At 37.2% G+C, this 26,626-nt stretch overlaps 1 protein-coding gene across 1 annotated transcript; it reads right to left on the bottom strand.

The window, feature by feature from the left end:
- Window positions 1-324: 324 nt before the first annotated feature.
- On the bottom strand, window positions 325-20,786 carry LOC114287367 (NAP1-related protein 1). Its single transcript, XM_028230699.2, has 10 exons — window positions 20,470-20,786; window positions 18,091-18,213; window positions 17,922-17,972; window positions 17,629-17,700; window positions 17,349-17,462; window positions 17,181-17,236; window positions 1,399-1,459; window positions 1,233-1,289; window positions 1,067-1,111; window positions 325-743 (listed from the first exon to the last, which is right to left on the bottom strand). The coding sequence occupies exons 1-10, from the start codon at window positions 20,596-20,598 to the stop codon at window positions 672-674; spliced, it is 780 nt and encodes a 259-aa protein (XP_028086500.2). The 5' UTR covers window positions 20,599-20,786; the 3' UTR covers window positions 325-671.
- Between the last annotated feature and the right edge of the window lie 5,840 nt (window positions 20,787-26,626).

Consider the following 26,626-nt stretch of genomic DNA (forward strand, 5'->3'; position numbering starts at 1 on the left):
TGATTATATAAACAAACTCGAGCTCGAACTCGAGCTCCAAAATAAATAAAAAAAAATCAAACTTAAAATAAAATAAAATAATAAAAACACAATTGATATATTATTAGAAATAAATTTTAATTCATTTATAATTATGTTCACAGCCCTATTCAAGTCAAGTTTGTTTCAACTCAAGCTCGACTTGATTACCAAATGAGCATAAAATTTGACTCAAACTTGTTTATTAAACCAACAATCTGATCTCAAAGGAGCTTTTGAACAAACCAAACTCAAGTAAAGTTCATTTGCATCCCCAGACCAGAATCTAGAAACTGTAAAGCAAAATTCAGGACATAAAAAAATCTGCATATATAGGCCAACCAAACAGCTTTACATCCAAAAGTATAAATTATCACTCTCTCACAATGGAGTTCATGGCATTAGAGTAGATTAAAAAAAGCTAAATACCCTCATTCATCTAGCAACCTGTAATCCAGAGGACAAACCCCTCAGATAATCCTATAAAAGAAACAAAAAGATTTGCCTTGATCAAGAAAGAGAAGGTCCGAGAACCACTAACTGACAATGGTAGAAAAACCATGTCACTCGGGTTCTTTTCCGACCAAAGGCACCTTTACAGGAGCCATAACAAAGCAATGGAAGACAATTAGTAAAACAGCTGTTAAAGAAGCTCAATTTCCATCATCATCATCATCACCCTCGTCATCATCTTCCTCGTCATCATCGTCTTCAGAGCCTTTTTCCTGCCAGAGAGAGCAAGAGATACAGAAATCAAAACAAACAACTTGCATCTGTTGGACCAGCCTTTCAACTAGTTCCACTAGCAACATTCTCTCGCATGGTCCAATTGTTTATTAGGCAGGAGGAAAACGCATATAACATAATAAGTGAAACACTACAACATTACATCAAGAGATTTGAAGAATAGAAGCAATAGAAAAATTAAGACAAGCCCAAACAATAGAAGAACTTGTCTGTACAAGCAGTGATGATATAGAACAAATGTAAAGAAGTCTGAATAGTCCAACAAAAAGTATATAAGGAGTTCACTAGAATCTTTGTCTACCTCTTCATCACCTTCTTCCCCATCAAAATCCTCTTCATCAGCCTCCTACACAAAAGTTATTTACAACCATTAGATAATCAGGAAAGTAAGAAATTCTTGGAGGCCACAATAGCAACATGATTGTTGTTTTAAGGGAGGTAAACAAAAAGGGGGAAAAAAAAGTTACATTGTTGAAATATGTGAGAGGATTGGGCCATAAATCCTCCTTGATTATCTCAGCAACCTGAAAAAAGAGAGAACATATCATTGATATCAATGAAAGATACAGCAAACTGAATTCCTCCTGTGTAAGTATCAAGTTCTCTATACAATCCGTCAAAAGCACAAATTACCTCATCGTGAATCTCATCCATATCATCTTTCTGCTGGGTATCACTGAACCACGTAAAAAAGCTGCATTCGCAGTAGTCAGGAGAATAAGGAACATAACCAACCCATCAATGCACCCATTTGAAAATTGCCAACATCAAGTTCATATAAGTTAAGAGCATTGATTTATGTCATTGCTATTGTTAGAATAGTTAGATGTTATTCTGTTAGTTGAGGGTGCTATGGTCATATTGTAATATGTCTTCATATACATATATGTTGCTGGTGTAGGGTTGATTAATAACGCTAAACTAATTAGTCAAAACATCTTTCTCTCTTCCTCTCTAACCCTAACCCTAATATTCAATTATTTTGCATTCTAATTTGGTATCATAGCAACATTCTTGCCTTCTCAAGTGTTCATCAGAATCTAGAGATCATTGTGACGTGACAGCAATGTGCTGACATCATCATCCGTACGATGACATAAACGTGACATCATTATCCGTACGGACAAGTTGGGCTCTCAAGGATAGATACTTCCTTCTGAGTTCAATGGTGATTCTTGTAGAATTTTTTGGAGCCATTTGATGTAAGTATTGTATTTTCAAATGATTTTCAAATATTTTGGGTGAAAAATCGTAAATGCTGTTTCTGCTCTCCTTGTGCAAGTTCTACCTAGTGGACTCATCTCTACAGGTATCTCTATGGGTGCCGAAAATTATAGAGGGGGTCTTCCTTGATGTTTGTTTCGAGATTTGGTAGTGTGTTTTTTGGATTTTTTGATGTTTTTTTGCCTCTTCCAGTGTTCAGCAACACTGGGTCCGTTTTCGGACTTTTATTTTTGGTGTTTTCTGCTGTTATTTTGGCTACTTTGTTGCAGTTACTTTGGCTGTGTGATGTGTTGATGTTAAGTTTCTCCCTTGTTGCTCTGTGTGTTTCCATGGCTGAAACAAAACCTCCTATGGTTAAAGACGATGAGTTACCTAAGTCTATTACTACCAAGAAACTAAATGGTTTGAATTATCTAGCTTGGGCTCATGCAGTTAAAATTTTTTTGCATGGTAAGAAAAAGTTCCACTTTATTACTCAACTTCCTCCTGTTGCTACTAATAAAGCCCATGATGACTGGTGTAGTAAGGATTCTTTTGTTATGGGATGGCTCTGGCATAGCTTGGAACCTCATGTTGCTACTACTGTGAAATGACACCTCGAAGGAAATTTGGGACTCCTTTGTTTAGTCTTTTTCGAATCAGACTTCGTGTCTCCCGAGTCTGAGTCATATGAGTAGATTTTTGCTACTCAACAATCTAGCCGTTCTCTGCCGGATTATTATTTTAAGAACTTGTGTGATCAATTATTAAAACACAGATCTTATACTATTGATGTGGCAAAACAAAAGCGTAATTGGGAAAAGTTTATAATGGCCTCTTTACTCGTGGGCTTAGATTCTGATTTGTGGGGTTTCAAAGATCAAATCCTTTCTAGTGAGTGAGACGTTACCTTCCGTTGCTAATGCCTATTCTTGGTTGTTGCATTCTTCTTTGGGACAAGGTTCAGCTTCATCTGGTTGGTTCTGCCTCTCAAACTTTGTTCTCTTCTACGTTGATCTCTAGTAGGGGTAACTGTGGGTCTACCCATGGAAGTTTTCAGGGCCAGTCTAGTCCCTGTGGCTCGCATGCCGGTTTTCATGGCTCCCGCGGGTGGTATTCATCTCATGGTTCTCATGGCGGTAGTGGGCATTGAAATGGTGATCGAAAGTGTACTCACTGTGGTTCCTTGGATCATTCTGAGCCCTGATGTTGGCAAAAATGTGGTAAACCTAATCATGTGAATCAAGTTATGGATGCTCCATCCTCTCAACTGACATCTTTTCCCTTTAGCACAACTGCTTCCCCAATTGATTCTCACGATGTACTCGCCACTCAAATTATTTAGCGAGCTTACTGAGCTAGTCCAGCCTCTTCGTAGTGCAATCCCTTCATCCTCAATAGCTACATTGGCTAGTTCAGGTAATATTACATGTACGGCTCAATCTCCTCAACCTTGGCTCAGACTCTGGTGCTAGTTCCTATCTCCCTAGTAATTTATCTCTTTTTCATACCCTTCGTCCTATTACCCATAACTATACTACCTAATGGATCCTTCCGACCTGTTAGTGGCAAGGGTATTCTTCAACTCACTCCATCTCTCTCCTTACCCTCTAGTCTTTATGTTCCCACTTTTCCATGTAATTTACTTTATATTAGTCAATTGCCTAAAGCTCTCCATTGTCCCATAACCTTTCTCCCACTATCAAGAGGATGATTGGTTAGAGGCATGAAAAGGATGGCTTATATTTTCTAGACACTAATAGCCCTCCTCGTTCTACTTCTGCTATTTTGAGTGCTACCGTATCTCCTCTGCAGTGGCATTTTTGCTTGGGTCATCCGTTTTTGGCCAAGCTCAAGTTACCCATCCCGGGCTTGAGTCATGTGTCTAAACTTAAGTGTGATGCTTGTCAGCTTGGAAAGCATCACCCTAGTTCGTTTCCTAGTCGTAGTGTTAGTTGTGTGTCCGCTTCTTTTGATGACCATACAGACATATGGGATCCCTCGGACTCCACTATTAATAGCTAGCTTTATTTTGTTATTTTTGTGGATGATTACTCTCGAATAACTTGGTTATTTTACTAAAGCAACGGTCTGAATTTTCTCAAATAATTTTTAAGTTTCTTTTATATTTTTTGATAAATAATAATTTTTAAGTTTTATAATGAAATCTTTACTCAATTTGGGAAACGTATTAAAATATTTCAGTCTGATAATGCCTTAGAATATATGCAGTCTATTATAGATCTTTTTTGTGTTGATCATGGTATTATTCATCAGACTAATTGTGTTCATACCTTACCCCAAAATGGTGTTGCTAAGCGGAAACACCGCCACTTGTTTGATGTTGCTTGCACGTTGTTGTTTAACATGCACATTCCCAAACAATTTTGGGGTGATACTATGCTCACTACTTGCTCTCTTATTAACTGCATGCCCTCGGTTGTGTTACAGAACCAATCTCCCTTCTCTTAGTTATACCCTGACTGTACCCTATTTCCTGTTTCTCCTCGTATTTTTGGTTGTGGCCTTTGTCCATGTCTTGGATCCAGGTCTAGATAAGTTATCTCCTTGTGCTCGCAAGTGTGTTTTTACGTTATTCTCATATTCAAAAAGGTTACCGGTGCTATTACCCCGAGTCATGTCAGTTCTTTGTAAGTGCTAATGTTACCTTTTTTTTGAGTCCACCCCTTTCTTTTCTTCGTCTAGGGAGCAGTTATCAACTAATCTTATATCTTGTCGTGAGGAAAAGCCATCATCTCCCACACTTACTCTTCTGGTGACTTGTGTTTCCTCGTCCTATGTCTCCCCTTCCACTATTGTCAATTCCTCTTCTTCACCTCCATCTCTCCCACTTTATCAGCGGTACCAAGATCGTCACATTGTTTCTTATGGCCCAACCAGTTCATCTTCTTTGTTAAAGGCTCTTGCACCTCCTACCATTGTGAAATCTAATGATCTTCCCATTGCTTTGCATCGAGGTAAATATGCTTGCACACAACATCCCATTGTTTATTTTGTTTCTTCTTATCGTCTTTCAACTAGTCTTCACTCCTTTGCTTGTAGTTTGTCTTGTCTTTCCATTCCATCTTCTTGTGAGCAAGCTACGTCTATGTCGAGTTGGAAGCATGCTATGGATGAGGAAACGAGTGCTCTTCATCAGAATCAGACTTGAGAACTTACCCCTTTGCCTTCTGGGAAACCTATTGTCGGTTGTCGCTGGATCTATACTATCAAATATCTTCCTAATGGTACTATTAAGAGGGTTAAGGCTCGCCTAACGGCTAAAGGCTACACACAAACCTATGGTGTTGATTATCTGAAGAACTTCTCCCTTATGGCTCACCTTAACTCTGTTCAGATTCTACTGTCTATTGTCGTCAGCTAGTCCTGGCATTTATATCAGCTTGACATAAGAATGCCTTTCTTCATAGTGATCTCTACGAGGAGGTCTATATAGATCAGCCGCCTGGCTATGTTCCCGGTAGTGAGAATGTGGTTTGTCGAGTGCGGAAGGCCTTGATGGTCTCAAGCAATCTCCTCGTGCTTGGTTTGATCGCTTCAATACCGTTGTGCTTGCATATGGGTTCTGCCATTCCACTTCTGGTATTGTTCTCATTGTCTATGTAGATGACATCATCATTTTCTAGTAGTGACTCCACCAATATTGCTGATTTAAAACAATATTTAGGTCAGTACTTTCACACTAAAGACTTGAGTCATCTTCGCTATTTTCTTGAGATTGAGGTTACTCGGTCTTCTCAGGGGTTGTTTCTCTCGCAACGCTAGTATGTGCTTGATCTTCTCTCTAAGATTGGTCTTTTAGATACTCGTCTGAGTGATACTTCTATGGACTAGTGTTAAACTTGATGTTAAAGTTAGGGACTTGTTTTCTAATTTTAGTGCCAATCTATAAGAATAAAAGTGATGTCCAGAATTACAACAACTATAGAGGAATCAAGCTAATGTGTCATATAATGAAAGTGTGGGAGAGGGTGATGGAACGCCGATTACGAGGTATAATAGAGGTGTCAGAAAATCAATTTGGGTTTATGCCTGGCAGGTCAATAATGGCAGCGATCGATCTTTTGAAGAGAGTAATAGAAAAATATAAAAAAAAAAAGAAAAGAGGCATTCAAATGGTGTTTATCGACATTGAAAAAACATATGATAGAGTGTCCCGGAATATAATATGGTGGGTATTAGAGAAGAAAGGGGTGGCAAAAGGTTACATTGATGTGATTAGGGACATGTATGAAAGGATGATGACCACTATTAGATCGCCAGCTGGAGAGACAAATGAATTTCCTATCACTATAAGGTAACACCAAGGATCTACCTTAAGTCCTTATCTTTTTGCTTTAGTTATGGATGAGTTGACGAGAAATATTCAGGATGACATGCCCTGATGTATGTTTTTTGCAAACGATATTGTGCTAGTGGATGAGACTAGAGAAGGAGTTAACACAAAGTTGGAGATTTGGAGAAAAGCTCTTGAATCTAGAGGATTCCAGATAAGCAAAACTAAGACAGAATACATGGAGTTTAAATTTAGTAACAGCAACAATTAAAGCAGAGAAGTGAAAATTGAAATCAAGTACTGTTTAAGAGTTAACATTTTCGTTATTTAGGGTCGATTATCACAACAGCAAAGGAAATTGATGCAGATGTTGCCCATAGGATTAAGGCGGGATGGTGTAAGTGAAGAAGTGCGTCTGGAGTATTGTGCGATAAACGAATTCCCACTAGACTAAAAGGTAAGTTCTATAGAACGGCTATTAGACCAGCAATGTTGTATGGGACGAAATGTTAGGCAACCAAGAAACAACAAGTACATAAGATGAGTGTAACTGAGATGAGGATGCTAAGATGTATGTGTGATAAGACTAGACAAGACAGAATTAGGAATAAGTGTATTCGGGAATGGGTAGAAGTAACACCGATAAAAGATAAGTTGAGAGAGAATCGATTGAGATGGTTTGGTCATATTCAACGGAGATAGTAGTGAAGAGATACGATGCTGTAACAGTAGATAGAAGTGTTAGGGGACGGGGTAGACCTAGATTGACGTTGGCTAGTGTTGTAAATAGAAATATGAATCTACTTAATTTGACTAATGAAAAGGCATTTGATAGGGCTGCGTGGAGAAGAAGGATTCATGTAGCCGATCCCATTTGATGGGGATTTAAGGCTTGGTTTGGTTTGGTTTGGTTTGGTTTTAGTTGAGAAATTGATTTATCTCACTGTCACTCGTCATGATATTACATATGATATTAGTGTGGTTAGTCAGTTTATGCATGTTCCTTGTCACCTTCATTTTGAAACTGTTTGTTATATCTTGCGTCATCTGAAGAGTGCCCCGGGTCGTGGTCTACTCTATCATTCATCTTCTTCCTTGTCTGTCACTGGTTTTAGTGATGTTGATTGGGTTATTGTCAGACTAATCGTCGATCCACCTCAGGCTATTGTACCTTCGTTGGCGGTAATCTTGTTACATGGCGTAGCAAAAAACAGACAATTGTTGCTCGCTCTAGTGCCGAGACTAAATACCACGCCATGGCCCATACCGCTTCTAAGTTGAGGGTTCACCCTCTTCTAAAAGATTTTGGTATTCTTGTTCCCACTCCTATGAATATGTGTTATGATAATCAGGCTACTATCTTTATTGCCAATAATTCAGTGTTTCATGAACATGCAAAACATATTGAAGTTGATTGTCATTTTATTCGAGACCTCTTACTAAGAAAACACTGTGTGACTCGCTATGTTCATTTTGAAGATCAATTGGGTGATATGCTTGATCTTCCTTTCATTGCTCATCTACCAAGCTGCGCATGTTTGATCTCTATGCTCCAACTTGAGAGGAAGTGTTAGAATAATTAGATGTTATTCTGTTATTATTTTATTAGTTGAGAGTACTCTGGTCATATTGTAATATGTCTTCATATAAATATATGTTGCTGGTGTAGGATTGTTAATAACACTAAACTAATTAGTCAAAACATCTTCTTTCTCTCTTCCTCTCTAACCCTAACCCTAAAATTCAACTATTTTGCATTCTAACTCATATGATCATACTTGTATTGTATGTATGAAGTTACAGATCAACACAGACTATTGCCATATATTTTCACCCCATTTGAAACTCAAAACAGCCTTTGTACAATCAATAATATCTAAAACAAATGCCATATTAATACACTGTCTCAGTCTTAATGTATCAAATTTAGCAGCAGAAACAATAAACTAAGTAAATATTTTAAAGAATCACTTTATTCTAGTGTTTTAAAAGGCCCTAGGTGCTAGGAGTGTTCACGGGTCGGTTCGGCTCGGATGTGCACCGAAGCTATCGGATTGAACATTTCAGCAACCGATTTCGACCATACAACTATTCGAAACCGCACTATTTGAAACCGAGTTGGACGGCCGGATTTTGGTCGGGCATGATCAGTAGAAATGGTAGACTTCTCCCTTTTTTCAAACCCAAGTCTGTGTCTTTCTACCAAGATTTGAGAAAAACAAAAAAAATCATAATGTAAATCATATATAAAAATGAGAGTAAGAAAATATGAGAATTTTCAAAGAAGGAAAAAAGGAAGCATATATATATATATATATACATATCATATACATAGATGAAAAACAAGAAATAAAAAGAAGAAAAAAAATCATACAAACCGTTACAGATTTGTGAGTCTTCAACAAATAAAGCCAACAACAAACAAAATCATCCATCATCATCTTCATCACCATGACGCTGATCCTCATCTTCAACTTTATCAGTATGTTATTGTTCAAAATTTGTATGTCGCCGATCTTCAATTTCAGAGTTTTGGGAATAGGGGTTTTAGGTGAGGTGATGTAAATCAAACTTTGAATATGGGGAGGGTTCAATGCACTAGCAATGGTAGGGAGAGAGATTAAACGGTAGAGATACACACTTTAATTCACTATCAATGGGAGAGAGAGAGAGATGAATCGATGGAAGAGCCTCTCTGGTCAATTGATAGTTGAGAAATGGAGAGGCAGAACAATTAATCTATTAGGAGAGAGGGAGTGGAATCAAATCAATGTTGAGTGTGAGGGTTGGAGAGTGTCTAATAAATGTCATGTGAGAGTGTGTCAGAAATTAATATTGTGCAGAGAGGGGGCGTTTGGATGGAGAGAGAAGTCAAATTTGGTGAAGCACCCTAGGTTTGTGATAAATGTAACCTGGGAGCACCAATTATATTATGACAAGTGGAGATCCTATCTTAAATACAAAGGTCGGTCAGATCAGATTTCACGGATTTCTATATACCAAACCCGTCACTCAACCGCAAATCTGGAAAAAATGCTCTAATTTACCCGTGTCCGACCGAACACAAGTTCGAAATTGTCAATTTGTCATCGGTCCGGGTCAGGTCTGTCGGGTTCATCAGTCCGGGCAGATATTTGAACCCTACTAGGCACACCGAAGCAATAAGGTCTCCTGCCTAAGCGCAAGGCGCGAGGCGAAGTGCAAGTAGTAAAAAAAAAAAGGAAAATTATAAACTAGCCAAACTTTTCAATGTAACAAATATATATTGAATTCTAAAAATATAACATTCAATCTTTTAAAAACTAGAAATATAATATCCAATAAAAAATATAAAGTATCACATCAAGGAGGGTTTTAAGTTTATGCGAAAGTTGAGAGGAGTCAAGGAAAATCTTAAAATTTGGAAACATGAAGTTTTTGGGGATATGGGTGAGATGAAAGCAAGATTAGTTCGGGAGATTGGGGAGTTAGACGTGAAGGAGGCCGGGGAGGGTTTATCTCAAACATCAAGGTATAGGAGGTCAGTGCTAAGAATGAAGTTGGAGGAGATCATTTTTAGGGAGCAAATTTTTTGGGGTCAAAGAGCTAAGTTGAAATGGGCTAGAGAGGGTGATACCAATTCTAAATTTTATCATAGAGTTGCGTCGGGCAAGCGGAAGAAGAGTTATATTAAAAATTTGGAAGTGGCTACAGGTGAAGTTGTGTGTAAGGAAGAGCTTATTGTCAAAAAAAATTTTAATTTTTATTCAAATCTATATTCTAATGGGGGTGTGGATCACCCAAGGATTGAAGGCATTAATTGGGTCCCAGTGGATTTAGCGACTGCTAGTTGGCTGGAAAGACCCTTCGATGAAGATGAGGTGAGACAGGCTGTATTTGAGTGCGACAGAAATAAGGCTACAAGCCCAGATGGTTTTTCAATGGCAATATTTCAGGATTGTTGGGAAATTGTAAAAAGGAATCTTATGAGGGTATTTACTAAGTTCTTTGAGAGTGGGAAGGTTAATTTGTGCACCAATGCATCCTTCATTTGTCTAATTCCCAAGAAGGAGAAGTTGATCAAGATTGGGGATTTTAGACCCATTAGCCTAGTCACATCTCTTTATAAGATTTTAGCTAAAGTGCTCTCTAGGAGACTAAGAGTTGTCCTGGAGGGAACTATTTCTTCGACACAAGGTACGTTCGTGCAGGGTCGGCAGATTTTGGTTGTAGTCTTAGTGGCTAACGAGGTTATAGAGGAGTATAGGGGACTACGTAAAGAAGGTATTGTATTTAAGGTAGACTTTGAGAAGGCGTATGACCATGTTGATTGGGGGTTTGTGGATTTTGTTTTGGAAAGGAAGGGGTTTGGTGTTAGATGGAGAAAGTGGATTTGGGGGTGCTTGTCGTCATGCAATATGGCAATCATTGTGAATGGCAAGGTGGGGGATTTTTTCCAAGCATACAGGGGTCTAAAACAAGGTGATCCTTTATCACCATTTTTGTTTATTTTAGTTGCTGATGTGTTAGGATTATTGATTCAGCTAAGGATAAGGGTGTAATTGAGGGGTTTGTGGTGGGAAGGGATAGGATAGGCGTTACTCACTTACAATTTGCGGATGATACTATTTTCTTCTCATCAAAGGAGGAAAGCAAGGTAGGGAGCTTGTTAAAGATTCTGAGAATTTTTTAAATAGTGTCGGGCCTCAAGGTCAATCTTAGCAAAAGCAATGTTGTGGGTATTAATTTGGACGATAGTCATGTGCATAGGGTGGCGGCTATGTTGGGATGTTCAACTGATTCCTTTCCTCTCAAATATCTGGGGCTTCCGGTGGGAGGAGATTCTAGATTGGTGTCCTTTTGGAAACTTGTTCTTATCAAAATTAGGAAAAGGTTGAAGGGATGAAAGCGAGCTTTGTTGTCTAAGGGAGGAAGGTATACGTTGGTACAATCCGTATTAGGATCTATTCCAATTTATTTCCTGTCCCTTTTCAAAATTCCAGTTAGCATTGCAAGAAAGATTGAGAAACTGATGAGGGATTTTCTCTGGGAAGGGTGTGATGAGGGTAAAGGGGTTCATTTGGTTAGGTGGGAGACTGTTTCTCTTTTTAGGGCAAAAGGTGGCTTGGCTATAGGAAACATTATTGCTAGGAATATTGATTTCTTGGGCAAGTAGTTGTGGAGATTTCCTCTTGAAAGTGAGTCATTATGGTATTCAGTTATTAAAAGCAAGTATGGAGTTCAATCCAATGGTAGAGATTCTAATGTGGTTAATAGAGGCAATTGTCATTCACCATGGAAATCCATTTCTTGTTTGTATCCTCTTGTGTCCAATTTTTTTTCATTCAGAGTGGGGAATGGGAAGAATGTTAGGTTTTGGGAGGATGTTTGGTTAGGGGATATTTCGTTTGCTAGATCTTTTCCTCTTTTTTACAGGTTGGCTCGTTCTCCAAATGTGTCAATAGCGTCGGTGGCTTGCTCGTCTATGGCACCCATCTCCTGGAATTTTGATCTCATTAGAAACTTGAATGATAGGAAGGCAGGGGAGTTGGCATCTTTGTTGGTAGTGCTCGCGGGGGTTTCTCTTTCTTCGTCTTCTGATAGTAGGGTTTGGAATCTTGTCTCTTCAGGGGTCTTTTCATTCAAATCCTTTTTTGGTAAGATTATTGATAATCCCTCGGTTCCCTTGTTCCCTTTTCATAAGAAAATTTGGAAAGCGGGTGTCCCTCATAAAGTGAAATTTTTCATGTAGTCTTTGGCTCAAAAAGGTGTTACAACTAATGATGTTTTTAAGAGGAGAAGACCTAATCACTCTCTATGCCCTCGATGGTGTGTGATGTGCAAGAGAAATTTGGAGGTAGCGGATCACCTTTTTCTTCATTGCCCGGTAGCTTCTGTATTATGGCAGCGTCTTTTCAAGTAATGTGATGTGCAGTGGGTTGCTCCACGGGAGTGTATGCATATGCTTCTTATTATTAGGCTTGACGGGTTTGGGAGTACCAAGAAAGCCAAAACAATGTGGATAGGCATTGTTTTTGCTATTTTCTGGGTTATATGGTTGGAGAGAAATGCTCGAATCTTTGAAGGCAAGGAAGTAACTATAGAGGCTTTGTGGGATAGGGCAGAATATTTGGCCTCATTTTGGGCATTTGTATCTCCTCTTTTTAAAGGAGTCCCTTTGTTTTTGACCTCTAGAGATTGGGCCGATGTTTGCCATCCTTAGAGTTGCGAGTTTTGCAATTTTGTTTTGCTTTTTCTTCTTCTCTTTTTCTTTCTTTATATGAGGACTTCTTGTCCTCTTTCTCTTTCCCGTTTTAATAAAATTTTGTTGTTACTCAAAAAATAAATAAAGAAAAAACAGAGGCAGGTCCAACGAAGAGAACCCATCAAAGAAGAGAAGAAGAAAATAAGAAAATAAGAGAAAAAAAATAAAGGAAGAAAAAACAGAAACAGAGAGATAACTCGATCAAGAGAACTCATCGAAGAAGAGAAGAATAGAAGAGAACTTGCAAAGAAGAGAAGAGGAGAACCAGCAACGAAGAAGAGAAGAGAAGAAGAAGCCAAAGTCGTGTCATCTTCTCACTTTCTGATCGCTTTTTTTAATCTTCTCCACCTAAGTTTTTTTTTTTTTTTAAATCACTTTTTGCTCTCATTTGATCACGTTTCGTCATTTTATATTGAAGTGTTTTGATTCCCTGTGGCTATACCCACAAAAAAAACATTTGATGAACAGTTGAAGTAGAAAAATAGGTAAAGCCCACGAAACCCATGCCTCACACTTCGAAAAATAAACGCTCACCTCAGCACCTAAGCTGTACCTTGCACATTGCGCCTCGCCTCGACTTGTTCTAAATGCAAGGCTGCGCCTTGTTGCGCCTTGCGCTTAGGCAGACACCTAAGTGCACCCGCGCACATTTTGAAACACTACTTTATTCAAAGTAAATATTTTAGCAAAAAGAGGCACTGGGGGGTGCAACCCCGTGTAATGAAGCTCCTTAGCAAAACTTATTTGTGTCTTTAAAAAAGCTACCTTAAAATAAACAAATCTCAAACTGCTTAAAAAATTTCAGCATTTTTAGATAAAAACCTCAAAGTTTTACCAAACAAAAGCAGCTCCAATGGTCTGCTATTGGAGCTGCCATTGCAATAGTTTAGCAGACTGCCCAAAAAACAGAGCTCCAATGGTCTGCCAATGGAGCTGATAAGATATAGCAGTGCCATCTATTTGGTAGATTGCTAAAACTGCCAGATCATCAACCACCACCTGAAAACAGTCCCATTCCCTTCCACTCATCATCTTCCCGACAAAACCACCAACAAATACATGAGATGAACTTTAACCCCCCCCCCCCCCCCCCCAAAAAAAAAAAAAAAAAAAAAGAAGAAACAAGAAACAGAATGAAGGTGGAATGGGACGGGATCGAGAACAGGACAAAAAGAGAAACAGAGGGATTGGGATGTCAGATTTGAGGGAAGACATTGGGAATGGGACGGGAAGTAGGAAAAGAATGAAGGTGGTGGGGTGTCAGCATGGTTGTTAAAATCGGGATCCTACATAGGATAGAGGGTCTCGTGGATTGGATCAAGGATCGTAGGATTCTACTTTTATAAAAAATAAGGTAAAAATGCAAATAAGGATGATGCATACTAGACTAAGGTAAAAAAATCACAAACCCAGCAATTCTACTTGAGATCCTATCTATGAGATCTCACACAATCCTGCTATAACATCAACTCTACAACAATTTGAATCGTTTTGGCAATTCACGATTGTAGGATCGCAATTTTGATACCCATGGGTGTCAGATCTTCTTTTCTTCTTTTTTTATTTGTATTGATGGATGGGATTAAGTGAACAAAGAAAGAGTCCAAATTCTCTCAGTTCTTAAGTTAAACAGTCCAATTGTGCCATCAATAGCTAATTGCAACAGCTCTCCTCATGCAGTGTGTAACGGTCCAAATGCAACGGCTCTTTTTTATTTGCTCCAACAGTGCCCTATAAATTCTTTGTATTTTTCTCATTTCAAGTTTGAAATATTGTTTTCCAACAGCTAATTTTTTATTTGCTCCAACAGTGCCCCAATAAATTCTTTGTATATTACTAATTTCAAGTGTGAAATATTTTGCTATATTTTTCCATATAACAAAATTATGGACGATGGAACAAAAATAAAGAAGGATACCATGGTCAGGATTAGATTAGGGGTCTCGGATGTGGAAGATTGTTTCGATTTGCTGCATGTTGGATCTTCAAATCTTTAACAATCTACCCTCTTCTTCATTCTGTTCTGATGGCAAAACCCTAGTTTTAGGCGAAAGGACACAGCCTCTCTTCTTAGGCTCTCTCCCTCTCTCATTTAACGACTTCATGCAACTCTCCACTAAACAGCAGTTCTAAATACTTCTATGTACTTAAACCATGAACCAAGTTTTATTACCACAATATGAATCGGACAATAGTAATATTCGAACCTATCATATCTTTATTTACTACACTAGCCCACTTGAATCTTAAGGATTTAGGATAAGTAAAACAAATACAAAGTATATGGAGTGTAATTTTAGTAACAATAATAATGGAAACAGAGGAAAAGTGAATATTGAGAATCAATAACTATCTAAGAGTGAACATTTTCGTTATTTAGGATCGATTATCACAACGGTTAGGCAAATTGGAGAAGATGTGATCCATAAAATGAAGACGGAATGACTTAAGTGGAGAAGTGCGTCTCGGGTACTGTGCGATAGACGAATACTCACTAAACTAAAAGGAAAGTTCTATAGAATGGCCATTAGACCAACGATGTTGTATGGGACAAAATGTTGGGCAACTAAGAAAGAACATACAAATAAGATGAGTGTTGCTGAGATGAGAATTCTAAGGTGGATGTGTGGCAATACTAGAAAAGACACAGTTAAAAATGCGTCTACTCGTGAATGGGTAGAAGTAGCACCGATAAAAGATAAACTGAGAGAAAATTACAACAGAGACCAACAAAGATAATAGTGAAGAGATGCGATACAGTGGCTGTTGGCACATAAATTTCAACTAATTTATGTTAAAATTTCAAATACGGTCAATCAATCAATGACACATATAGAGCTTATGATAAGAATGTTGTAGGTAATCACTTCCTAAATAAAACGATATCGTATCTCAGCAACGTTATTCAAGATACTCAAGTGACACGTGGAGCCTACGAAAGATGGCATCTATAGAGCCTAGATGAAACCCAAAGATGAATCCAATTAATCAGACATACGATAAATCATATAGCGCTATCATTCAAAATTCTAATGGCACTATCATTTAATTTGAAATTCAAATCGAGGGTGAGGCATTCTTATCACCTGGATGGCCCTCTATAAATATGAGGACCATCACACAAGATCGAGGATCAGAAAAATCAGAAGTGAGAAGATTGGAGAGAGAGAGAGAGAGGGAGAAATCAAGAGCTAAAGAAGTCGTTACAAGAAAGAAGAAAAGAAACCCAGAGAACTCAAGAACCTACGCTACAAACGCAGAATGGCGATGAATAGATAAAGGGTTCCAAACCCAAGAATTGTACTTTGTATTTAAGGGTTCAAAACCCATAACAATTTCAATAAAATATTTATTTTTCTTAAATTGTCTTCTGTTATTTATTTTATTCTTCATTAATCGGAAGTTTCATTTATATAAAATATGTAATTAACAATCTAGAATACAGATCGGAAATAGGAACTTGCTATTCAAATAATCAACGTTGTTTAGTCCAAAAACTAAACAGTGAACATTTGTAACATAAAATTTTGAAATGCGTTAAACATAAATGGCAAGTTCTTGAGTTCTCTGGGCTAAACAGATGTCCACTGTTTAGTTTTTGTTACAAATATCCACTATTTAGTTTTTGGACTAAACAGCATTGATTATTTGAATAGTAGGTTCCTATTTCCGATCTGTATTCCAGATCATTAATTACACATTTTATATAAATGAAACCTCCGATTAATGAAGAACAAAATAAATAACAGAAGACAATTTAAGAAAAATAAATATTTTATTGAAATTGTTATGGGTTTTGAACCCTTAAATACAAAGTACAATTCTTGGATTTGGAACCTTTTACCTATTCATCGTCATTCTGTGTTTGTAGAGTAGGCTCTTGAGTTCTCTGGGCTACTTTTCTTTTTTCTTGTAACGACTTCTTCAACTCTTGATTTCTTTCTCTCTCTCTCTCCAATCTTCTCACTTCTGATTTTTTCGATCCCCGATCTTGTGTGATGGCCCTAATTTATAGAGGGTCATCCAGGTGATAAGAATGCCTCGCCCTTAATTTGATTTTCAAATTGAATAATAACGCCATTTGAATTTTGAATGATAGCGCTATACGATTAATCGTATATCTGGTTAATCGGATTGATCTTTGGGGTTTCATCCTGTGTGGTGTCCTTGTTGTGTAGGCTCTACAGGTGTCATCTTTTGTAGACTCCACAAGTCACTTGAGTATCTTGAATAACGTCGTTCAGATACGACATCGTTTTATTTAGGAAGTGATTACCTATAACATTCCTATCGTAGACTCTATACATGTCATTGACTGATTGACCGTATTTTAAATTTTAACATAAATTTGTTGAAATTTATGTGCCAACAGTGACGTTAAATGGAAGTGTTAGGAAAAGGGCCAGACCTAGATTAACATGTGCTAGTGTAGTAAATAGAGATAAAAATCTCCTTATTTTGACTAACCCAATGCCTTTTGATAGAGTCGAGTGGAGAAGAAAAATTCATGTAATCGACCCCATTTGATGGGAACTGAACGCTTGGTTTGGTTTGGTTGGGTTAGGTTAGGTTTTATAAATGTATAAAAATTAAAAATACATTATTTAAAGAAACCAAATTGGTTTAATACAACTTTAACTAAATCCAAAGGTAAAGGATGAGGAAAACCACCTTTCATCAACATGAGGCCGCTTGCTTCCTTTCTTCTCATGAGCAACTCCATTGATCTGAAATCAAAAATAAAAATATAATTGATGTTACAATACAAAAAGACAAAATTAAAAAAAAAATAGAGAAAGAAGAATACGCAATGAGAATATACAAACAAAGAGCTCTTACCATGCCCTCTTTCCACATAATTGATGTCGCAGTAATTTTTGTTGTTCCTTCATCAAGGAATGTAAAAGTCTTCGTGAGCTTTGTGTCTTCAAAGTAGGGATTGGCTTTGAAATTCTGATGAATATAAGAAAAAATACATAAAAACTGTTATGTAAACCTGTAATTGAAACATAGAACCAACCAGCACACCAACCACAGGTCATCAATGCAACAAAAGAAATTTAAAAAAGCACCAAAAATTCCTTTCAAAACTTAAGCAAGGGAGAGGAAAAACACTTACAAAAGTAATAGAGTATCCCGACTTCACATCCTTAAAATCCTCCACTTCAAGGGAATCTAGATGCTTAAATATCTAGTAACAAAGAATTCCCTAGTCAACTCAAATTGCTAGACAATTTAGCATTTAAATATCGTAAACAAACAGTGATATTATATAAAACTTCAAAAGAATCATCTTATCAAGCCTCATTAATTCAAAGAGCATAAGCCAAATTCTTGAGTAGTAATACAGTACAAAAAAGTAAAAATTGGAAGCCTAGTCAAATTTATGAGTGATTTGAACAAGAACCAAACCTTTTGGTCTTCTTCAGTCAAAAGGTCACCAAGAGCAGGATGGCTCAAGAACTGCATATAAAAGGGGATTAGTCAATCAAATCAAAGGGATACACAAAGGAATCTAAGAAATTACAACCGCAGGTAAGTTACACATTTTGCGAACGAACAGATGGCATAGATCACTAACCGCAGTTAACCAGAAGTCAGGAATCAATTTAATAATATCATTCCGTTTGTCATAGGCAGGCTTGCGTATCTCATTGTACTTCTGCTCAACTTCCAAGACCTTATCACTAGCCTCTTCATTGATCTGAAATCGAAAACAAACAAACAAAAACAAAAAAAGAGACAAAAGAACACAGTTAGGTCAATTACACTGTTCACACTATAAAGCCAATCTACTACACAACTTACCAACATAAATAAAAATACATGTAACATGTCCTTCTTGGGCCTTTGCATTAATCATGGCTCACTTATTATGAATGATACATTACTAATACTTCCCAGATACTCATGACATGTATCCAAAACGTCTTTGATGGATCCAACAAATGAAAAAATAAAAATTTAAATTTAAGCACGATTATGGTACTTGTCAAATATAGGTAGACATGTGTGGCATTCCTAATATTGAGATGTGACCTTTACAAGATAAAACTACATTATCATCTTAGGAAGAAAACACAAAAAAGGTTCAAGCGCTCCAACCGTTCTTGCACTTCGGAAGTCTGAGACTTTTAAAGAATCAAAGCAAATAAAATGTGCCAAAAAACCATGAAACTTGAAAGGAAATGCTTCCCCAAGCTACATTATCACACAACATCTTTGGGCTAAGATTCATAGAGAGTTTACCCCTCACTCTCTACACTAGACATGGGCCCAAAACACGCTGCTTTTTCAGCTCTTTTTGTTTCAAAAAGGATTAACTAGAAAGGAGAATGTAGTGCAGGAATTGTTGTTGAAGAGGCGAAAAAATAGGCTAAACAAACGTAACAACAAAAAATCATGATCTAGTCCTACTCCCCAGGCCATGTCTATTGAACACGCAGCTATGTTTGTCATATTGGTCTATCTATCCCTACCAGTCTTTTTTTCCATTCCCCATAAGGAATTAACATTCTTCAGAGCTTGGTGATTATTTTTCAAGTCTACATATTACACAAGTGGCTTGACAAAATATTACATTACACTTCATTTCTTTTCTCTATTCTTTTTTCAAGGAAATTGCTTCCCAAAAATATATCAGCTATTAGTGTTACCCAATTGATAGATGAAAAATAGATGTTAAACGTTATCAAGCAATAATTACACATGGAAAAAGCTCATACTTATATGTAACGAATCCAAATTTTAGGCAGCAAAATTTTTATGGCAAGACTAAATTAAAAACTATGGAGAGACACTACAAGGAAGCCAGGCACATTCAATGATTTTAACTTCTAAGGCAAGAATTCACCCACCTCCTTTTCAAGTTGCTTCTTGTAAATACATATGTGGCTAATTAACATAAGCAAACATAAGAGCACCAGCAATGGACAAGTTAGTCCACCCATTTGTGTCAGATGCTAAAATTCAAGCCAGCCATTTTCACTTTTGTCTCCACAATGGAACTGCTAGGAGGTGTTAAAGTGTACACTAACATTGTCGATGTCAGCTGTTAGTGTACACTATAACTGTGGCCATTCAACTACAAAAAGTGAATCTTATTGTACTTTTTATAATTTTTTATTTATATATATTTTAATACATAACTTTTATCTAACACACACCTTAACATTTCCCTTGCAACACCACACACTCACTAAACTAACAAACCTTGACACACAAAAACGAGTCCCACTTTGTCACTTTTAGCCATATAACACAATTTAACACACACTTCCGCGCATACTTTTGTATGTCTATGTACATATAAATGCATATATATATATATATATATATATTCAACTATAAATATACATACAAACAAATGCAAGGCACATACAGATGCAAACACTTTTTAACTTCTCAAAATTATCATAAACACACTAACAAGAATATCTGACTGTAATGTTCTTTGTGCAAGATAAGATTGGTAAAACAAAGACCTTCACATGGTAATGAAAGTAAACAAACAAATTAACAACATCATTTACCAAAAAAGAAGAGTTTTCACAAAATAATTGCATATTCATGAAAAAGCTTAAGACTTTAATTATTAAAATTTATAAAGTTTACCAACCACTGATTTGAAAAAAAATTTAGAAATTCAACTGAATTGAATTTTCTCCAAAAAGCAGAGCACCATAAAAACCTATATGCTGAACATAAACAAAGCAATGCTCAGAACTTATAAAAAATAAAGCTTCATTTTTATTTTTATTTTTTTTGGCTGGAAAAAAATAAAAAAACTTCTTTTTACAAAATAAAACTTCATTTGATTGCTGAAACAAAAGCAAATTAACAGAGAAATTCGGATTTTAAATTATTTTTACTATATTGTCATGACATTTTTCTCTTGTTTTCTCGGAAACCAAACAAGAGAGGGGGGGAGAGAGACAGAGAGAGGAAGAAAGAACTATACTTTCTCCAGCTCGTCTTGCATCTCCTGCAATTTCTCGATGGAGAGAACGAGGTCTCCATCAATGTGCTCCACATTTTCCTCTTCGCCTTTCTCTCCAACCTTCAATTTCTTGCCCTTGTCTTCCACCATCTTCGCAGCGCTTCAACAAAGACGAAATTGCTTCTTTGCTCTGTGATTACCTAGGAAGCTAGAGAAAGCCAAAGTGGGTAGGGTTTTGGTTTGGGAACATGGATACAAAAGTAGGCGAGTTTTAGGGTTTTGGGAGTCTAAAATCTGCTAAATCGTCTACCCATGAGATGTGTACATATCCAACCAATCAGAACGCGGCACGTTCGTTACTAAATAGTAGAAGGGTGAATTGCACTGACCTTTCCTAAAATTTACCTTAATTACAATGACTCCCCTATAGTTTAAAAAATAACACTTTCTTCTCCTACTTTTGAAAATAATACATAGGTTTCCCCTTTTCGTTAAAAAAGCATAAACAACGTTAAGTTGACAGTCGAAATGACCATAATATCCTTGAACCATATAGTAGAAAAACACAAGTGACCTTTAATAGAAAAAAAAAACCCTCTCATTTATTTCATTTTCTAGGGTTCACGATCAGAAAATCAAATAGAAGAGAAGAGTGAGCAACGAAGGAATAGAGGAGAATATGATGGCTTAGGAATTTTTTCAAAGATCTACTTCGATTATCTTTCTCAATGCAGTGTGAAAAATTTTAATATGTTTGTTTTGTTATTTACGGCTTCCAAGAAAGTTCTCTAACAAATTTGTTCAACATTAAAATTTCTGAAGAAAAAAATATATATATGCAATACGTGGGTTTAGGGTTTAAGAATGAAGGATTTTTTAGCATTTTGGGAGTTTTGTTAGTGCAATTTTGAACAAATTTTTATGATTTCAGAATTGTATTTTTTAGTATTTAAAGTTTTTCTAGTTTTTGATCAAATAATTGTAATTTTTTAGATTATGCAACATTATTACTTACTAGATTTGAAGTGCAAGAATGTTTGTTAGATTTTATTGAATTGTTATTGATTTAGGATTTTTGATAGACTTTGTTCAGTGTTGTATTATTTGCTTAATGTTGTGAAAAATATATACAAAAATTGTAATTTTTTTGGATTATTAAACATTATTGTGCATTATTCATTATTATCAATTTTGTTTATCTAGTTGAATCATGCTAGCTTTGGAATTAGTTGAATCTGTTTTGCTAAAATTCATTGGATTGGTTCAATTTGTTTATCTGTTCAAATTAAATGTTTATCTGTTCAAATTTGTTTATCAGTTCAAATTAAATATTTATCTATTGAAATTAGCTATTAATCAAATATTGTAATGTTTTGGATTAGGAATTTTTTTTTTTTTTTAGATTTTATTCAATGTGTATTGATTTAAGGTGGTTTTGTTATCTGTTTAATTATTATTTCAGCTATAGCTGCATTTTTTTCATTTGATTTAGTCATCCATTACAAGGGTAAAGTGGACAGGGTATACAATGTAGATCCTGATATGTATTGTCATGTTGATCTGTTGAAGGATGTACATGATTCAGTATTTAGTAACATAGGTTTGATTGAGGCTCTTGCAATTCATTTATATTGTGATATACCTGGTACTGATAAGAGAAGAATGTTACAAAATGATCTTGATGTACTAGACATGTTTTACATACAAAGTGTGATTAGAAGAATTAACTTATATGTAGATGTTGTTCATTCTATTGGGTTTGAGAATGGACAAGTTAATGCTGGGGATGAGGATGCTGCAAAAATAGATTAATCAGTATAGGATGGTGATGGTAATGGTAATGTAAAGGGGAATGATGAGTACTACATTGATGATTTTGTTGGGTTTAGTGATGAAGACAAAGATTGAAATGAAAATGTGGATGTTGAAAATGAATCTGATATCACATGTAGTGAATATGTCTTAAGTGAAGATAATGGCTTAGGTGAAGATAATGGTGCACTTAGTGATTATCGATCAGGAGATGATGTAACGATATATGATGTTAGTACTGATGATGACTTGGCTAATGAACTTATTTTCAGACCTAAGAGAAGGGATTCCAAGAGAAAACAGTTTCATTCTCTCTATGATGATAAAGAGCCATATTTGAATCCAAAAGGGGAAATAGTATTTTAAAAGGGGATGATATTTGCAGATGTAAACAGTTTCAGAGCTATACTGAAAGATTATACTCAAAGCAAAAATATTCGATGGCCAATGGTGGGATTATACATCCAATATCATACCACACTTTGTGGACACTGATAGATGAGAAGTCTTTGCAGCCACTACTTCTAAAAAGATTGGTAGGCAGACCAAAGAATTTAGGAAGAGGGCTACTCATAAGCCTCCTGCAAGCACAAGTCAGGCTAAGAGGGCTTTTACTTTGAAATGCAATTGGTGCAAGAAATTTGGGCACAATAAGAAGACGTGTTAGAGAGGTCCAATCAAGGGTAGTAGAGAAAACAACATTTCATCTGGCAGAGGCATAGGTTCTTCATCTAACAGAGAAGGCAAATCTATTGGCAGAGGAAAAAGCACTTCATCAGGTAGAGGAGGCACTTCATCTAGGAAAGGGAGAGGCAGAGATAGATAAGGCATTTCATCTGTAAGCAGTTTTTATTTTCTTTGCGTTCGTAATTTTTTTTATTTTTTTATTACTATTGTTATTACGATACTAACTAATTTTGGTTTGTAAGTTATGTACTAACTTTGGTTTGCAACTCAGGATATTCCAAGCGGAAGAGGAAAAGGCAGAGGCAGAACTTCATCTGGAAAAGGTATTTTAGCTGAGAATGTGATGCCCCAAGATTTGAGGACATCATAATAAGAATTAGAACTTAAAATCAATTTTGTTAATAACTAACCCCTCATCAATGTTGTCACCAATATTACTAGCATTAATTAACAACCCAGAAATTAAAAGTCCTTAAATTACAACTCCAATAAAAACTTAAAACTTAGTCTTAGTACATAAAAACCAAAAAAAAAAAAAAAAACACTAGAAACTTAGAAAAATGGTTCATGGATCTTGGGCACTCTTCAAGCTAACCAAGGCTGAGTGTCGCCTTGCAAGGCCTCGGTGTTTCCTTCGGTTACTTCGGCACCTAGCATAAAACGCCAGGGCAACGAGAATGCCAGTGAGCGACGAGCTCAATAAGATACTACAACCCAAAAATACCCACCCCGATAATAATACTCACAATTTATGAAAAATGTGTAGTAACAAAATAACAAGTAACATTTAGTAAGCAAAAAAAAAGAATGTCATCAATTGAAATAAAAACAATAGTGTAGACACCCCATTTTTTTACCGACCTTAAGACTCAGACGTCATCGATTGAGCGCTCGGTGATTGCGCATGTTGTGCTCGTTTCGAGGTTTCGGAGTTCTTGGCTAAGAGCCTCACCTCCGGACCCTTTTGTACTTTGACTCGGTCCGCAGACCAAGTCTTGTTTTCTCTTTCCGGAGAGAGGGAGAGGTCTTGTAGACCATCTCTTAGTGGTCATAGACTACTTTTTGTGGTCGTAGGCCACTGTTCCCGTTTGGAGACTAGTTTTCGGTTTTCGGAGCCGTCGGCCACGCGCCTTGGCTCAGGACAGCTTAACATTCTCCGTTTGGCACGGTTTTTGAAACACACCTTGGTTCCTCTGTCTAGAGGGACACTGTGATCCGGGAGACCACTTTTGTGGCCGTACGCCACTTTTGGTGCTCAACAGCCAGTTTTCGGGGCACTCGGCCGCACGCTTTGCCCCCCGAACTCTCGTTTTGCATCCGTGTTGGTTCATTTTTTGCATGAACCTTGTTTTCCTTATTTTGGAGGTGGTACAAGGGTGGGAGACCACCTTTTCTCCTTGGAGACCACTTTCTCCCCACCAGTTGGTTTTCTTGTCGGGAAACTGGTTTTCTTGGTCTTTGGGCCACATTTGCTGGTCTCCCACCACACCACTAGCTTGCTTTCAAAGTGGAGACCACCAAATGGAGCCACCGACCACTTTTTTGTGTGGGAGACCACCTATCCTAGTCGGCCGACCAGGGGAAGTGGTCGGCCGACCACCTTTTCTGATCGGCCAGCTCCCTCTTGTTTTGTCTGTTTGAGTAGGTGTCAGCTGTGCCAGCCGGAAGGCACAGACTGTATCCTCCATACACGTGTATGGAGGATCTTGAGCCTTGTTTTTTTTAGCTTCTTGAAGAAGCTTTGGCTTTGTTTGTCTATAGGAGAGGCCCTCCCCCTCCTTGAACCAGGTTCAAAATTTCTCTAAGGCAAAACAATACATATCTCTCTATATCTCTATATTTTGGCTCATAAGGTGCATTGTTCTTGACCCTTTTACACTACACCTCATAGCCATACACTTCAACCATTGATTTGAGGTTCTTGGAGGTTGTTTTCAGAGGTTAAGGAGCTGGTTTTTGGTCCCAAAGTTTGCTGGTTTTGCTGAGCTTCAAGGGTAATCACTTTTTCCTCTTGTAAGCATTATTTTGATCCTTCTCTTAGCCTCATTTGCATGCTTATTTGAGCTTTGTTTTTAACTGAAAAAAGATTCATATTTAAGTGATTTTCATGTTTGTTTAAGGCTCTTTTGGTGTTGGGAGTCATCTACCCTCTTGCATGCTCTATTTAGCCTTGTTTTGAGCCATGCCATGAGACCTTTGTATTGAGCTTTGCTTGGCCCTTTAGCCACTAAAATCTAGTGGATTTTCAGTGGTTAGCATGTGGTTTTGAGGGCCAAAATCAAATAGGGGTGACCCTCTCTCTTTTGGCCTTGTTTGCTTACATTTTTGGCTTTCCAAGGGAGCATATATTTTCACACTTCCTAGCCTTGGTTCAGGCCATTTTTAGTGACTTTTAGGACCTGCCTAGACTCTGTCTATGGCTGGTTTGGTCACCTTTTGTTTGCCTCTTGCATGTGTAGAACAATCCCTTTCATAGCCTATCAAAGTAACACCTCATTCTTGCATGTATTGGTCATGTTTCAGTGGATTTTTGGCCATCATTTGGCATGCCATGATTCTGTTTTTGGCTAGTTTGGTAGCCTCTCATATGCTTCACATGCTTGTAGTGTAAATCATGTTCACTAGCTTACAATGCATGTTGTTTTGGCCCTCTATGCTAGCATATTTTGGCCATGCTCCAGACTGATTTTGTTCATATTTTGGGCTGCCTTAGCTCTGTTTTGAGGTCCCTTGGTCGACTGATGCTTGCCACGTATGGTTGTAGTGTAATAGCCTTGCTTAGCCTTGAGTTTTGAATCCCCTTGCATGCTTAACTTGAGCTATTTACATGTTTTGGCATCATTGGGCATGATATTTCAGAGCTTATAGGGGTGCTACACTTCCATATTTTCCATGCTTTAAGTGCTCTTTAGAGTTGTGCATTTATGCCCTATTTGCGAGCCATTGCATGAGCTTCAGTTTTGTGCCTTTCAAGCCATCATCCCAACCCATTTTGCTACTATTTTGGGCCTGCATAGGGTCTGTTTGGGGTTGGTTTCATCATTTGAGTATCGCTTTGCATGCCTATAGTGTAATGCACTTCACTAGTTTCAATGCTTGAGCCACTCAACATGCGTTGTGTTAGTTGTTTGCATGATTCAGAGTCATTTTGGAGTCATGTTATATGCCATTTCAGAGCTGGAATATATGCCATTGTACTCCATGTTTAGTCCTTTCAATACATGTGCAAAGTTGTGTTTTTGTGCCTTAGGCTCGGGCCATTGTATTGTGTATGCTAGCTTGAGTTTTGAAGTCATGTTTTCATCATGTTTGGCCACTGACTTGGGTGTGGCTGAGGCCCATTCATTTTGGTTTAAGTTCATTTTTGCATTGAGTATGCCATTGTATTCCATAGCATTGAATATGCCACATTGTCGTATGATTGATCATTGCATTGTGCATGCATTGTTCATCTCATTGTGTATATTAGTTCTTAGATGCATTGTGTATGCTAAATACCACGTGCATTGAGTATGCCATTTTTAGTTCATAGCATTGTGTATGCTAGTTGTATGTTTGCATGTCATCCTTTGCATGTTTGCATCACTTAGTTGCATAGCATTTAGGTTGCATTCTTAAAGCCGCATTGTGCATGCCATTGTTGTTGTATTGTGTTCGGAATAGGAGTTAGTCCGAACAT

The sequence above is a fragment of the Camellia sinensis genome, chromosome 15, assembly GCF_055761805.1.
Source record: "Camellia sinensis isolate YWXY chromosome 15, ASM5576180v1, whole genome shotgun sequence".
In the NCBI taxonomy this organism is placed as follows: Eukaryota; Viridiplantae; Streptophyta; class Magnoliopsida; order Ericales; family Theaceae; genus Camellia; species Camellia sinensis.

What these genes read in the sequence shown, in the direction of transcription:
- LOC114287367 (XM_028230699.2), bottom strand. Translation starts at nt 20,598, where the DNA reads ATGGTGGAAGACAAGGGCAAGAAATTGAAGGTTGGAGAGAAAGGCGAA. An exon ending in CGGGATACTCTATTACTTTT is followed by an intron (nt 17,463 to 17,628) that starts GTAAGTGTTTTT and finishes TATATTCATCAG; the next exon opens with AATTTCAAAGCCAATCCCTA. An exon ending in TTATGTGGAAAGAGGGCATG is followed by an intron (nt 17,237 to 17,348) that starts GTAAGAGCTCTT and finishes TTTTGATTTCAG; the next exon opens with ATCAATGGAGTTGCTCATGA.